The sequence below is a fragment of the Chelonia mydas genome, chromosome 16 (genome assembly GCF_015237465.2).
Source record: "Chelonia mydas isolate rCheMyd1 chromosome 16, rCheMyd1.pri.v2, whole genome shotgun sequence".
NCBI lineage: Eukaryota > Metazoa > Chordata > Testudines > Cheloniidae > Chelonia > Chelonia mydas.
Window position 1 is genome coordinate 16,789,550 of NC_057857.1, and position 14,572 is coordinate 16,804,121.

Genomic DNA, 14,572 nt, shown 5'->3' on the forward strand with positions numbered 1-14,572 from the left:
TGTCTATATTAGGAGATTGCCCTGATGTGAATACATTGTTCTGGCACACCAGTGCAAATTTCTCTGGATAGATGGGGCCTCTGAGAAGGTATCCAAATCAAAGCCCCAACTCCAAAGACTCCTGAACTCTGGGAAAGCTCAGATCTGGATTGGAACTCAAGGGCTTGGTCCCAATTCCAGTAGAATATATTATTATGTATTGAGCACCAGCATTGTGTTAAGTGCTGTGCAAAGAGGCTGAAATAGTGCCAGCCTCAAGGAGCTCAATCCAACCGGATGTGACTGCAGCAGGAGGGAAAGATTCTAGTCTATAATAGTTTCTTATACCTCACCATAGCATCTGGATGCCAGGCATTAAGCTGTGTGATTAACATCTGTCTCAAATGGTTTGTTCTCTCTCCCCTGGGGAGAATTGTGTGTGCAGTGGAGTGTTTTGGAAGGGTTTTGTTTATGGGATATTTATATTTTTAACATGACCATGCTGCTCTGTGCTTTGTATCAGAGACAGCCAGTCACAGAAGGGCACCTGGCACTTGCGGGTGGCGGAAGGGGGTGAGAAGGGGAGGTTTGTGGTGGGCCTTAATCCCTGTGGGAGTTCGGACCAGGGTCTGGGACTGGCCCTCGAGAAAGCTCTGTCTCCCGCACAGATGAGTGTTTAACGTTCTATTGGGCCAGGGCAGCAGAGCTGTTGACCATGGTCCTCCTCCCTCAACACGGTTTTCACGGTGGTAGAAGGGAGCCAGAATCGAAGCTGCAAGCCCACAGAGGAAGGCACCCCAGCTGCTGTGGTGAGAGACAAGGAAGGCACCACTAAGAGAAGTGGGAGGAAAGAGTGACTGTCAGGGAAGAAAGGACGGGAGCCAACAAGAGGCAGGATGTGCTGGGAGGAGGGAAAGGAGCCAAATATTGAAATCCTGCCTCTGTGGAGACGGGTGCCTCATCGCTTCTGAATGCTTGTGGTTCAGCCGCTCCAGATGAAATAGCAACCGAGGCACACAGAGAGCGGTGTGAATACATAAGGGGCTGTCTACAGGAACAGTTAGTTTGCGGCAAGCTGGGGTATAAATCTATCCCGCACTAGCCTGTCACACACTCAGTGTCCATGTGGACCTTGCTGCTGTGCAGATCAAAGTGCATGATGGAATGTTTAGTGCATGCACCGGTGGGGGCCACACAGACACTGGGTGTGCAGCAGACTAGTGATGGGCAGATTGCCAGGAACTACGTGTTCATGTAGGCAAGCCCTAAGACAAGACAAGTCGCCAACAGGAAAGATGAGGCACCACTGAAGGAGAAAGCCCATGAGCGAAACAAAGCTGGGGAGGCCGGGAAAGGAGATGCTTTGAGAGGAAATCTGATGGAGGAGAGAGAGGTACAAAGGCATGGTGAGGCCTTTCCGAGAGTGGGAACATTGTATGGACAGGTAGGTCTAGCGCTCATAACATGGAAATAAACCATCACTAGAGATATCCTGCTAAAGAAGAGAGACCAAGACCCACATTGAGGGTTGAGGGAGCATTTTCCAGCCCACATACAGGAACAGTTTGTTCCTGTGATATACACGACCCCAAACAACAAGAGGCTCTGGGAACTCATCCCTAACACCATCAAACCAGCAAGACAAAGCGAGGCCTTGTGAGAAAAAAGAGATGAAGCCAAAAGGCAGCATCAAATGCATAAGAATTTAAAATAAATAAATTAAATAATGCACTGGTCAGAAGGCTACTCACAACCAAATCAGAGAGCTATCTAGCCCCCACGAGCCATGCCTTTGTAACTTCTGCCTCATCGGCTGCAATGACCTCTGGCTGAGAATGCCACACCTGGTCCCCAAGGCGGCAGCTATTCTGCTCACAAACACATCATCCCAATACATTGGCTGCCCCATAGACACAGAGCCTGGGTCGCTGTACTCATTTTCAAAGCCTTGAATAGCACTGGTCCATGCTACCCCACAGCCGGCCTGGCCTTCCACAATAGTGACCTCCCACAGCAGCATCACTCCGTCGGAAAAAGAAACCTATAGACAAACAGGGGAAGACACACATCTGCAGAAGAGAGAACTTTCACAAGAGCTGGGCCATGTATGTGGAACTCTCTGCACCATGACAGAAGAATGACCTGCACCCTTTGCTGTACTTGGAACTAGATGAAAGCTTCCATCTTCGACAGCTTCCCAGCAATAACCCTCTCAAATACATCAGCCCCTTCACGCTCTAAAAACAAATCCCAACAATAAGTTTAGATGGCTCCTTAGATATTTATGTGCAATGTTGGATGGACAGATGGACGGATGACTTTTTGACACATTGAAGTTATTCCAGAATACGGCAGGTTGTGAATTTAAAGTGGAGTAGCTAATCAGGAATAACCCCATATGTGGACATGCTTATTCCCAAATAAGAGTGCCTTTTACTGGCTTAGTTTACTCCATTTCCACTATTCAGGAATTGCTGCTCTGGAACAGCTGTGTTCTTGAATAGTTATTCCACAATAACTCCATGTGTAGACAAGCCCAAAACCATGAATTTTTTCAAGAAACGAGAGCACAACTAATATCTTTCTGCCCCATTCTGACAAGGCCAAAGAAACCAACATGTTTTAAGGCAATTAATCCCTTCACTGGGGCTGTGTGCAAGTCACGCAATGTAATAAATACCCCACATCAAGTCCCGACATCGATACTGGGCGTGGGGCTGCACAAGTCCCACTGTGATGGTTTCATTGAGTACAAAGGAAACTCATGGTGTCTCATGAAATCTGTTCATTACCGTGCTCTAGGGTGTAATTGCGTCCGTTGTTACACATCACATTGTTCTACATCCCTAGGACCGGGTCAGCTCTTGTGTGTCTGCAAGTCTTTAGGAGGCAGCGGAACCAGGCCAGAGTGATGGATTTTTCTTCGTCATCCAAAGGGACATGTATTATGTTTCCTCAGACATACAGGAGCTTAGCCTTGGGTATTAGCATTAAGAATTACCATTCGCGCATTTCACGTGCATAGCCAATCTCTTTAAATATAAGGTCTTAGCAAATTCAAGACAGTCTGCACTTGTACAGAAAGCTTAAAGTTGTCAGGCTTCTCCTGTGATCAAATACACTGACTTCTCAGGGACCCCAGCCCTGAAATTTTAAAGGGAGAACATGACCTATTTTACATCTACTCAGTCACAGATTTTAAAAAGGGGGCTCCCATGTTGAGTGAATCTCTTTATCGCCAGCAGTAGTCCCTAGGCCGAAAGAGGGCTCTTTTGTTCCTTTGACATAACTGCGGACACACAAGTCAACATGCCCACATGAGGACTTATCACATCGGACAACTCCCAGCGTCTTCCCAGAGCTCAGTCCATGCATTGCTAAGGAACAGCTGTGTGGGCTGGAAAGGAATGCTGGGTATTGGCATGCAAATGAGAATACTGAGCACTGTGGAAAAGCATGCTGGGTATTAGCATGCAACTGAGAACACCGAGCCACTCACTTTGCTCCTAGAACTTTTCTTTCCAGCAGAGCCAGAATAGAGGCCTTTGACATACACACGAGCATCACTCCCTGTACATTGGAGGAACCACGTTCTACCATGGCAGAGGTGCCATGGCGCGAAAGTGGTGCAAGGAATACTAGTTATCATCATTAACAACAGTCCTGTATACTGTCCTGTAAATGCACACTGCACCTTAGGGACATAGGATAAGACATAGACAAGAGTCAACTTAGGGCCAGGTTCTACCACCCTGACTCACGATAAGTAACTCACTACTCTTACTTTACCATGGAGCACGATGCTACTCAACATGAGCTAGGGTGGCAGTATCCGGCCCTGACAACCTACAGTAGACAAGCAAACTCAAGACAAGACAGTTCAGAGAAGGAAGGGCCAGGAAAGACTACTAATGAGAAAGGAGGAAGCAAGGATTTCTGGAAGGGGCTGGTTTTCAGAAGGAGCTAAGAGAGGAGGCTTGAAGTGGGAGACAGCTCCAAGCACAGAAGGAAACTGAGAGTGCTGAAAGGTGATGAAGGGAACCATAAGGAAAGAGGACAGGGATGGGGAGAGAGCCGAAAGCAAGGAGATACACGCGGCCGGCAGCAGAATGGTGCGGGTGGGAGGGTTAGCTAGATTCCTCTAGTGAGGTGACCGCATCCTTGGCTCTGCTGTTTGCATTGCACCTTTTGCCGTCAGTTACGGGCACAGGAGCCCATTTTCACTCTTAATTTAGAAACAGGCGAGAGTTACAGGCAGCGAGTGCAGCTGTGTGTGAAGGCCAGCAGATGGGCACAGCCACCCCAAGCGTGCAGGGGCCAGCCATGAAGACCTACCTATATCTGTCTACAGGTGTGGATGTGTGTCTCTCTCTCAAACAGACTGATAGCCACCTCCCCGTGTAGACAGATATAGGGAGGTCTTCTTGGCTGGCTCCCTACACTTTTGGGGTTGCTATTTCTGTGCCAGTGTGCAGTTCTTCACTGAATACGTAATGGGTGGTGTGTGTGTCACTCACTCACACACACACACATTCTATACAGCGTATATATACATAGGAATGAATCACTTAGGGCCAGATTCGGATGTTCCTCTTCACATAGTCCCTTCCTCCCCAAGCAAGCCCGTTTCATGTCAATACAGAGCAAGGTACTACATCCGAAGTCTGTCCCTTTTTGGGGGGCGGTTGGGGACACTGGAACACTGCATGTATGTACACACACGCACAATGCTCATGTGCGTCTGGCCAGGCGGTTTGCTCATCCGGCAGCTCTAGCTTGGATTCAGGGCTCCCCACAAGTCCCTAAAGCGTGCAACAGTTCCCAGCTCCCACCCAAGCTTCAGTGCAGGTGAACAAGACAAACTGCAAACTTAGGCTCTGAGAATGACTCTTCCTGCCAGGCTTCAGGGTCATCCAGCAGGCCACGGCCAGAGGAGCTGAAAGGAGGGATGGGGGCGGGCTGCCAGTGGGACGGCGTGGGGAGGATGGGGAAGAGAAACGTCCAAAAGCAACACACACAGCTGCCATCCCTCAAGAACATTTTAATGCTCCCTTTACATCTGGTCGTCTCTTAGATGCAAAGCACGCTCCCCCGCTTCCCTCCCCCACACACCTGCGTTCCGTCCAGAACCGGAAACCAAAGCCAAGCTGCAGAAAAAACAAATCACATCCGAAGGCCTCGGTTCCAGAGCAGATCGGCTCAGCTGCCCCAGCGTCCAGGTTCACAGATCCCAAGGCCAGAAGGGACCATTGTGATCACCTAGTGTGACCTCCTGTAGAACACGGGCCAGAGAACTTCCCAAAAATAATTCTTGGAGCAGGGCTTTCCCAAACACATCCTATGTTGGTTTAAAAAGAGTCAGCGATGGAGAATCCACCACGACGCTTGGTAAATTGTTCCAGTGGTTAATTACTCTCACCATTAAAAATGCGCACCTTGTTTCCAGTCGGAATTGGTCTAGCTTCAACCTCCAGCCACTGGATCTTTGATCTTTCTCTCCCACCCTGAAGAGCCCATTTTCACATCTTTGTTCCCCATCTAAGTTCTTATAGACTGTGATCAAGTCCCTCCTTAATCCCCTCTCACCTGTGTCTCAGGGAGCCATCCAGATGCCACAAGGACTGAAAAGTGACTGGGTCTTAGAGATGGAGAGGCATGACTAATGGTCTTCAAACTCCCTTTACCTTGTTACTGAGGGAGACTGTGGTTCCCCGTATTAAAGAAAAAGGGCTCTCGAGATTGGCCCTCCTGCTTTTCGGTATCAGTACCCCAGGGCAGGAAGTAGCAGAGCCCAAGAGCTCAGTCGTGCCTCCATTCCCAGTGCAATAGCCCAGAATCCCATTCCCCTTTTCTATCAAACGTCCCCCATGCTGCCCGTAAAGGGCGTGGTGCCACCCAAGCCAAAGCCAGCTGGGTCAGCCGCGTCGGAAAGTCGTCACCCTCTGACGAGGCAGCACCCTGGTGAAATGAGCTAGTTCAGGTCAACATCGCTACCAATGCTGCCATGCCACCGCCCCACCCCCCCCACATGCTGAGCAGCTTCAGCAGAGGCCAAGAACTAGTGGGCCATGAAGACAGGATTTCCTTCTCCCACCTCCCATGGCAGGGCAGAGGCATGTGGCTGGGGCAGCGTGTACATGCCTCTGGCTGGGCTCTGTAGGTGCTGGGGGTCGGGGCGCTTCTGCGGCCCCCGGACTGTCAATCCAGCACCTTCAGCAGGAAACACATTGACATGCACTCTCATTTTGTTTCCTCCGATCAGACTCTTTGGGGAGCAGTCTCTTCCCTTGATGTTTTAAACCAGGAAATGCACAGGGGCTGGCTGGACCTGGGATTGGCCCCAGGTACATAGGAATGAAGGACACACAGAGAATTGCATGATAAAGGAAATTTCAGCCTTCTTGAAAAATCTGGCAAGGATCCCACATCACAGGCACGTCCCCAGCAAGGCTGCCCGATGTGGGAGTTTCAGAAGGTCATGCCACACGAATGTTTGGGGAAGAGATGTCTGCAGAGATGCCAAGGAGCTGGGGATGGCAGGATTTTCACACACACAGCTCTTCCCTGCTGCTGTCTTCTTCTCTTCCCCATCCCTTGTTGGTCACTGACCCCCATGCATCACTCAGCTCAATTGAACCTGTCCAGAGTACAGCCTGAAGAGACACCTTCCCTCTGCAGCCCTGCAAGGGGTAATGCTTCTTCTAGCAGGAGACAGAGAGCATGGCCTCCGTCAGAGAGCAGGCTAGAGCAGTCTTAGCCCTGTTCCTGGCCCCGTCCCTCCGGAGCATTGGAAGTCCCATAGGTGAGGCAGGATGGCATCTGACTGATCATCTCTGTCACAGGCAGGTTTGGTTCCATTCAGAGGCTGCTGGGGCAGCTGCTTCAGGCCAGAATTGAGGGCTGCCAGTGCCTAGAGAGTGTTATCTTGCATGGTGTGGGTGGAACTACGTGGCGGGAGGAATCCCACTGCAGGACAGGCCTGCCAGCCAGAAGAAGCAGGAGCCCAGAGCACTCCAGGAGCCCATCATGAGGGCATGCTGTCTCCATTTGCCCATGTGTAACAGCACATGGCAGGCAGGGTGGATTAGTAGAATTTAAGCCCAGACGGAACTACCAAATCACCTAGCCCCCGCTTGCTAGTGGTGTAGAACTCTACATTCTGGCCCAGGTGACACTAAAGATCTCACACCTTCACCTCCCAACATCCTGATCCCCATCTTAGCTTCCTCCCCCTCACACACACGTACCACAAACCTGGTTCCCGTGGCTGCTGCTCTGGGAGTCCCGGCTTCCCAGACCTGCACTGAGGTGGGTATACGCCTGCTCTAATGTTGGGGTGGGGGATACTTCGAGCATCAGCCTTTGTTTGTACAGCATCCTGATCTAGGAGGTCCTGCTCATGGGGCTGGGGCCATGCGAGAGGCTCAGCCAATCAAAATGCTTTGTTGCCTTCACGTGAAAGTCCCTAGACACACACGGGAGTGCCACCCAAGCAAAAACTCTTGGGGCAGAACCTTCCCCGTGCAAAGCGGTGGAAGGAGGAAGTGTTAGCCTAGGGCTTGGGCTCCTACCGTGCATCCTGCTGCCTTCACCAGCTTGTGGGAGGAGAAGGGGAAGGCCTCGTTGCTGAGATCGGTGTCGAGAACCTCCTGAAGGACCATACGGCTGCAGGGAAAGAGCAGAAAACCCTGGTGAGAAGGATGCTACAACTAGGGGCCAGCAAGTCACTAGCTCACGCACTACACCCACCGTGCAAGCTCACATGGAAAGTTCTGCTTCTGGCATGGCCTGAAAGGGCAGCTGGCTGTCTGCTTGGGAAGGACAATCTGCCCTACTTCTCCCCCGGCCTTCTTCTCACCTCTATTCTGTAGCCCTCTCTAGGTTCTGTGGGAAAGGCACACTGCTGACGGCGTAGGGCTGCTATTTACAGCCAGTGTCTTATTGCTTATGACCTGCTCCTTCTCCTCATCACAACTCCAAGGGGACCAGAAAAATGAAACCCACTAGTATCCTTTTCACTCATGCTCCATGGTGGTGTGTATGCTGGGAAAGAGCACAGTGTTAGCGAGCGTAAGTAGAAAATGCACATTTCTATATCCTTGTGGTCAGGGTATGGGGCTAGGATGCAGAGGAGCTAGGTTCTACTCTGGCTTCCACCACAGACTCCTTTAGTGACCTTGGGCCAGTCACGTAGTCTCTCTGTGCCTCAGTTCCTGCTCTGTACAATGGGGACAATAGCACTGCCCTGGCTCACAGGGGTGTTGCGAGGATAAATTCAATGACGTTGGTGAGTTGTTCGGATACTGCAGTGATAGGGGCCAGATAAGGACTTAGGGAGATGGAAAAGTTTATTAGAGAAGGGGTCTGGGGTTCAAGTCTCCTGGGGTTCTATTCTCAGCTCTGACACTGACTCGCTGTGTGACCACAGGCCTGTCACTTCACCTCGCTGCTTACCCATCCGTACAATGGTTCCCTGTCTCACAGCGGCGGGGTAACTTGTGAGACATACCCAACCAGGCTCTGAGATCCCGGGATGAAAGATGCCAGGCAGCGGCAAAGTACTGCCAGAGCCTAAGGCAGTTTCCCAGTGCGCATCCCTCCCTAAACAGATCCCCTCCGTGCTCCCGCACAGCTGCAGCTTTGGAATCCAAGGCCCCCCAGCCTCCCTTGCTGTCCTTTGGGCTGCAGAGATGCCAACGATTGCCAGGAGCTGAAATTCCTCCCAGTCTGTGGCTTTTCTCTGCCCAGACTGTGGCTGTGAAGAGGTCTGCCAGTAAGTGACTCTCCGTGAGTACTGCTCTCCATGGCCAGGGAGCCCCATGCGTTGCGACAGCCCCTGGGACACAAGCATCCACTTCCCTCTCCTTTACGTAACTCTCCCTGGGGGAGCCCTGGGATGAGCTTGCTTTTGCCCAGTAAATTCAGCATCGTCTTGAGCTAGGCAGGCTGCTCGTCGCACCCTGTCAGGCTGATGCACCAACAGCGCTTGACCCGGGCGCCAGGAGCTGATATTTAAACAAGGCTTCCACCAATCCCATCCCAGCTCCACGGAGGGCTGCAGGGAAAAGAAAGAGCTTCTCCTCCTCCAGGCTGTCACAACCCACCCCACCCTCACCTCAGAGGAACATGTGCTCCAGGAGAGGGAGGACAGGGGCCGGAGAGCACTGACTGATACCAAAAGCTAACTCAACCCATATCTCTGCCCGCATCATGATGGCACTCCTCCAACCCCAAGGGCTAATTTATTAACTGAGACTGGTTACAAGATGTCCTACTGGCGAGGTCAGTCTGTAGAATACTCTCCTCACCAGTCCGTAGACCCATTGCGTGGGAATTTTAGAAGCAAGCTTGGCAATGTGCCAGAGGGGACAAATCTTGTCTCAGCAGCTGGGTAGTCTGGATAAAACTGATGTATCCACACTAGGTTCAGGTCAGAAGGGCCTATTAGACTATCTAGTCTGACCTCCTGCACAACACAGGCCAGGGGATTTCACCAGCGATTCCTACGCCAGGCCCATAGGTCTTGCCCTTCTCCTTCTCCAGGATGGCTTTGGCAGAGGGAGGCCACTCATGCTCAGATCTGAACTTAGTGCCATTAAGACTGGGCACTGCTTCCCCGTTTCTCACCTCCTCCCCACAGGACTGGAGGGTTCAGCGATCAAAGCCGAGCTCAGCCCAAAGCGGTGAGGGCATTTCATTTCTGTTTGAAACATGCAGCCCAGCAGAAGATCCCCATGAGGGTCCCGGTCCTACAAACACTTCCTAGGGCGTGTGGTGCTCGCTGGCACGAGTGAGCCCCTGGAGGCTACTGGCAGCGCGGGCACCTGATAGGGACCCACAGCGGTTGGACTGTCCCTATTATATCATTTCTGCTGGAGGGAAGCGGGGGGAGGAAGGGGCATGACCTCGAAGATACTCTCATAATCCGAGGCTTGGCTACAGAACAGCTCTTCCCAGCAAGGCACTGGCCGCACCACTGAACTCTGCAGAGAGGAATAAACGCACTCCCAGCATTGTGGAGGCTTTTCCTTCCTTATCCTCTCCTCACCGCCTTTCGCTTTCAGGAGCCCCGGTGGCTGGGTACGTGTCAGCCACTTCCAAGCCTTGAACTGGTTTCTAATGAGCGCTGGCTTGTCACATATGACAGAGACAAATGTAAGGGTGGCTTTGACTTGCCGCTATCTAATGCACATTTACTGCCCTGCCCACGCTCTTCAGGGCCTGCCACTGTCTCCCCGGCTCCTGTCGCCCCTCTGGGATGTGTTACACTAAAACCTGCCTTCCTGGCACGATAAATAGGTCAGCCGCTCCGGAATGGGGAGCCAAAACTACTTGTGGGTCAATAAATACATACAATTGTCCAGATTCTGCTCTCAACAGGTAGGTCTACAGAGGGATAAAAGACCCGCAGCATGGCCGTGGGTGGCCCGGGTCAGCTGACTCAGGCTTGCGAGGCTCAGGCTGCAGGGCTAAAAATTGAGGCCATTCAGGCTTGCGCTCCAGGCCAAGCTCTGGGACCCTCCCCAAATGCAGGGTCCCAGAGCTCAGGCTCCAGCCCCAGCCTGGAGGTCTGCACAGCTATATTTCAGTCTGGAGCTGTGCTGGACCGAGTCACGTGACCTGGGCCAGCTGTGGGTTTTTTATCCCTGTGTAGACATACTCAAGGACCTGAGCATACGTGCAGAGGGGAGCCAAAGGAGTTCCTCCCAGGGCACATCGATGCTTACGGCAGCGTGTAGCATACAGGCACTGCACGCCCAGCGAGTGTGGGTATCAACGGCAGTGTAGACAGTGAGGCATGGCTCAGGTGCGTAGTGTGTCCTACACGCCAGAACCTCCAGAGTATGAACCCTACATGGCTCTCCACAGGCCCAAGTGGTGCCCCTCATGTCTACACAGTTATTTTTAGCAGCATAGCGTCCCGCTGCCTCAACCTTTCACCACAGCATGAAGCTACACGCCGCAGCGACGCGGGTGGATGCAGCCCTGCCTTTCCCGTGGCACATAGCAACACATGTAGGGCCTGTACCCGACACGCCGCCATAAGTGTAGACGTTTGCACCAGCGTCGCTAGGAACAGACTGGCCCTTAATTTCAATGCCAGTAAAACAGCCGGGGCCCTGAACGCCTGGGAATGAGTGCAAGGAAAAACTCCCGCATCCTCCACTCAGGAGGGCCCGGGGTGTGGCAGCAGTGGCAATGGGTGTAATTAACAGAGCCCAGCTAACGACGCCAAATCAGCCAGGCTCCCCAGCCCACGGTTCACTGTGGGACCTCCCTCCCGCAGGCTGCTCTGGGGAAGGAGGCTGATTCTCACAGACCGCATTTCAGGAACGGGGCAGTGGGCACGCGTGTGTATTCCTGTTCCTGGCACGGGGGATGCTAGATAGATGTGTCCTATTGCCCTGTCAAACAAGAGGGGGTGGGGATGTGGTGCAGCTACAAATGAGAGCGGCTCAGTCCAGAGCAGACTCCCTGGGAGTAGGGGGGCCCCCACACAGAGCCCTCACTCAGTAGGAAGCAGTTTGTGTGGCTCACCTCAGGCGCTGGACACAGCATGCTAGGAAATGGGGCACTGAGCACTCTGCTGGAGCTAGCCCTGGCGACTGACAGGCCAGAGAGCACTGGTGAGGCGTAGCTTGGAAGCCAAATGAGGAGGGGGAGTAAGAAGACAGGAGGCCTGCCTGCCTGTCCCAGGTGGGCATTTCTAATGCCAGATCCTGACAAAGGACCCAACAGCTGTAACGATCAGACTCCACAGTCAGTCCCATTGACTTCCTCAGGGCTACTCGTGCAGTACGGTGCAATGCTCACCATGAGTGAGAGGGATGAGATGGACCATGAGGCTGATCCGCTATGGCAATTCCTCTGTTCCTAAGTAAGGGTAACCCACCAGGGCCCACAGAGACCGACGTATGTAAGAGCACACAGGATCCACACCCTGGGAAGGAGTGTCTTCCTCTCCTCCTCCTCCTCACATGTCCCACTGACTCTAGAATGTGCAAGTGGGCTCCACCGTGCAGCTAGGCTGGGGGTGGGGAGAGGGGGAAGCGGCACTGATCAAATTCGGGACATGGTAGCGTGGAGAGTAGGGGAAAGCAGGGAACGGGACTGGAAGCAAACCACCGCCCATGGAGCTGGGAATCCTAGCTGCCCGGGAAGCCACCTCTTTGGGCGACCCTGGGGTTGGTTTAGTTTTAAACACCGTTGTGCTCCTAGCTGGAGGGTGAATGGGAGGCACAGAACCCTGGCTGAGCAGGCCCGGTGCAAAGGGTCAGGGCCTGTGGGGCAGAGCACGCGCCGAGCAGCGCAGAAGAAAGGTCTAAATATTTGATGCTTTATGACATGGCTTAGCAGTACCAATAGCACAGAGGAGATGGGTGATGAGAGGAGAGGCAGGTGCCTGGAGAGACCTGATGAGACCTTTCCACTCCAGCACCGGGCAATGCACTGGCTCAGGTGCTCAGACAGGACTCCAGCAGGTGGGGCAGGCAGCATGCTGGGCTTCCTCCCCTCCCCTTCTCGGAAGGGGTCATTTCGCTTTGCCCCTCCTGCACCCTAGCACGGCTAGGGAGGGGTCCCAGCACACACAGGCATGCGCCACTTAGCGTGTCCCCCAGTTTGCTATGGGATGGATTGTGCCAGGCCCTGCGTGGGCGCACAAGGAGCAGGAGGAGACAGCCCTGCTGTGCAGGGGCTGGGAATAGCCCCAGTGCGAGCCCCCTGCTAGCCACCCACGTAGGGGTAGGGTTAAGGGCCCCACCCCCACATACTACAGACTGCAGAGTACACGGGAAGCCCACCCTGCAGCCTCTGAAAAGGGCTTGGAGCTGTCCTAGAAAAGGTGCTGGCCCAGTCAGGGTCCTGCTGCAGCGAGCTCCCCATCATTTCTCAGTGCAGGCCACAATCCAGCCCAATATCTCTTTCTCTGCATGCCACTTGGCTCCCCAGAGCCTTCCCTGGGGTTTAGGCAATCAGGATTACAAGGCATCAGTGCAGCCGCCTTTCACCTCCAGACCCCGGTCACAAGTGGCGAGGAATTTGGACAGTGTTCAATTCAGTGTCAGTGAAACAGGGGACCCTGGTCTCTTCTCCGGCCTCTCGGGGCTTACCTTGCTGGCCCCTGGATGCTGATCATTCCCAGCTCCTCGGAGCAGTCGACCAGCTTGCACTGCAACCTCATGTCCTGCAGCACCGTGGTGATGTGCGACCAGTTATGCTGTGCAACAGCTCCACCAACAGCCAGGTAATAGCCATCCCCTGCAAGGAACACCGCCAGCTACTGAGCCGTGCAGACTCCACACGCAGGCACGGGGATCAGCTAAGCTCAACACTCAGCTTGGCCAAGCGCTCCAGAGGCCAGATGCTTCTCGGAGCTGCTCGTGTCTGCCAAACTGGGCTGGGAGCCTCCCACAAAGGGGCAAACCCTGCAGTCCTTACTCGGGCAAAACTCCCCTTGAAGCCAGTGGGCTCGATCCTGCAAGCAGCTAAACATAAGAACATAAGAATGGCCCTACTGGGCCAGACCAAAGGTCCATCTAGCCCAGTATCTTGTCTACCGACAGTGGCCAATGCCAGGTGCCCCAGAGGGAATGAACAGAACAGGTCATCATCAAGTGATCTGTCCCCTGTCGCCCATCCCAGCTTCTGGCAATCAGAGGCTAGTGTTTGTTGGCTATTGCAGCATCAAACTTGGGCCTCATTTTGTTCGTCAATGTACCCAATTATTGTAATGATGATGGTTTTATAGTACACACGAGGGCACCCTCGATTCAAATTTAAGTCAGTGAGAGTTGAGGGCTCTGCAGCACCTGCTGGGATCAAGCCCAGCAGGAGTTTTTCATCAGTAAGGCCAGGGTGAGCTCTGAGAAAGTTGAGGGCCAGAGGATCTCCAGGATCTCTCCTTTGTTCATCACTTCTGCTTTCTGCAGCGCCAGAAAGGGTAGATCAACCAGCAAAATAGAACAACAACAATAATCAAACCTGATATTAAGTTGAAGTTTTGGACAAAGCTTTGGATTAGCTCCTTTTCCCCACCCTTTTAATGGTCTGACTTCACCCAATGGAGATAGACCCTGGACCTGATTGTCTCACCTCGTCCCATCTAGCTGCAGTCATACACACACTTTGCCCAGGTGTGAAAGCCTGACACCTGGTGCAGGTTGGGGAGAACCAGAAAATACCAAATACAAAATCTGCCTTCCATTCAGCTCCAAAAGCCCCCCACCTCCCTGTGGGGGGAAGGGTTACTACTCTGGTGTTCTGCAAGTCGCTCTAAGAGCTAGTGTCCAAGGGTAGCGTGATGCAAGCACGCAGTGCCTCTGACCCTAACCTCCGGGATGTCTGCACAGCAATTAAACGCCCGTGGCTGGCCCGGGTCAGCCGACTCACGGGGCTTGGGCTGTAAAATGGCTTTGTAGGCATTGGGTCTGGAGCCTAAGCTCTGGGAAGCCATGAGTGCGGAGGGTCCCAGAACTTGGGCTCCAGCCCGAGCCAGAACGTCCCCACAGCCCAACCCCCCTGAGCCCGAGCCTGCTGATCTAGGCCAACCACGGCCGTGCCATGGGGCTTTTATTCCAGTGCAGAGGTACCC

At 53.1% G+C, this 14,572-nt stretch overlaps 1 protein-coding gene across 1 annotated transcript in view; it reads right to left on the reverse strand.

Annotated features, from left to right (window-relative positions):
- The window catches only part of SARDH (sarcosine dehydrogenase), a 110,681-nt gene that overhangs the window by 44,136 nt on the left and 51,973 nt on the right, over positions 1-14,572 (reverse strand). The window contains exons 16-17 of the mRNA XM_037879945.2: positions 13,092-13,239; positions 7,551-7,644 (exon numbers count right to left, since the gene is read on the reverse strand). Coding sequence (XP_037735873.1) covers positions 7,551-7,644; positions 13,092-13,239 — 242 coding nt within the window. The remainder of the gene's footprint in view (positions 1-7,550; positions 7,645-13,091; positions 13,240-14,572) is intronic.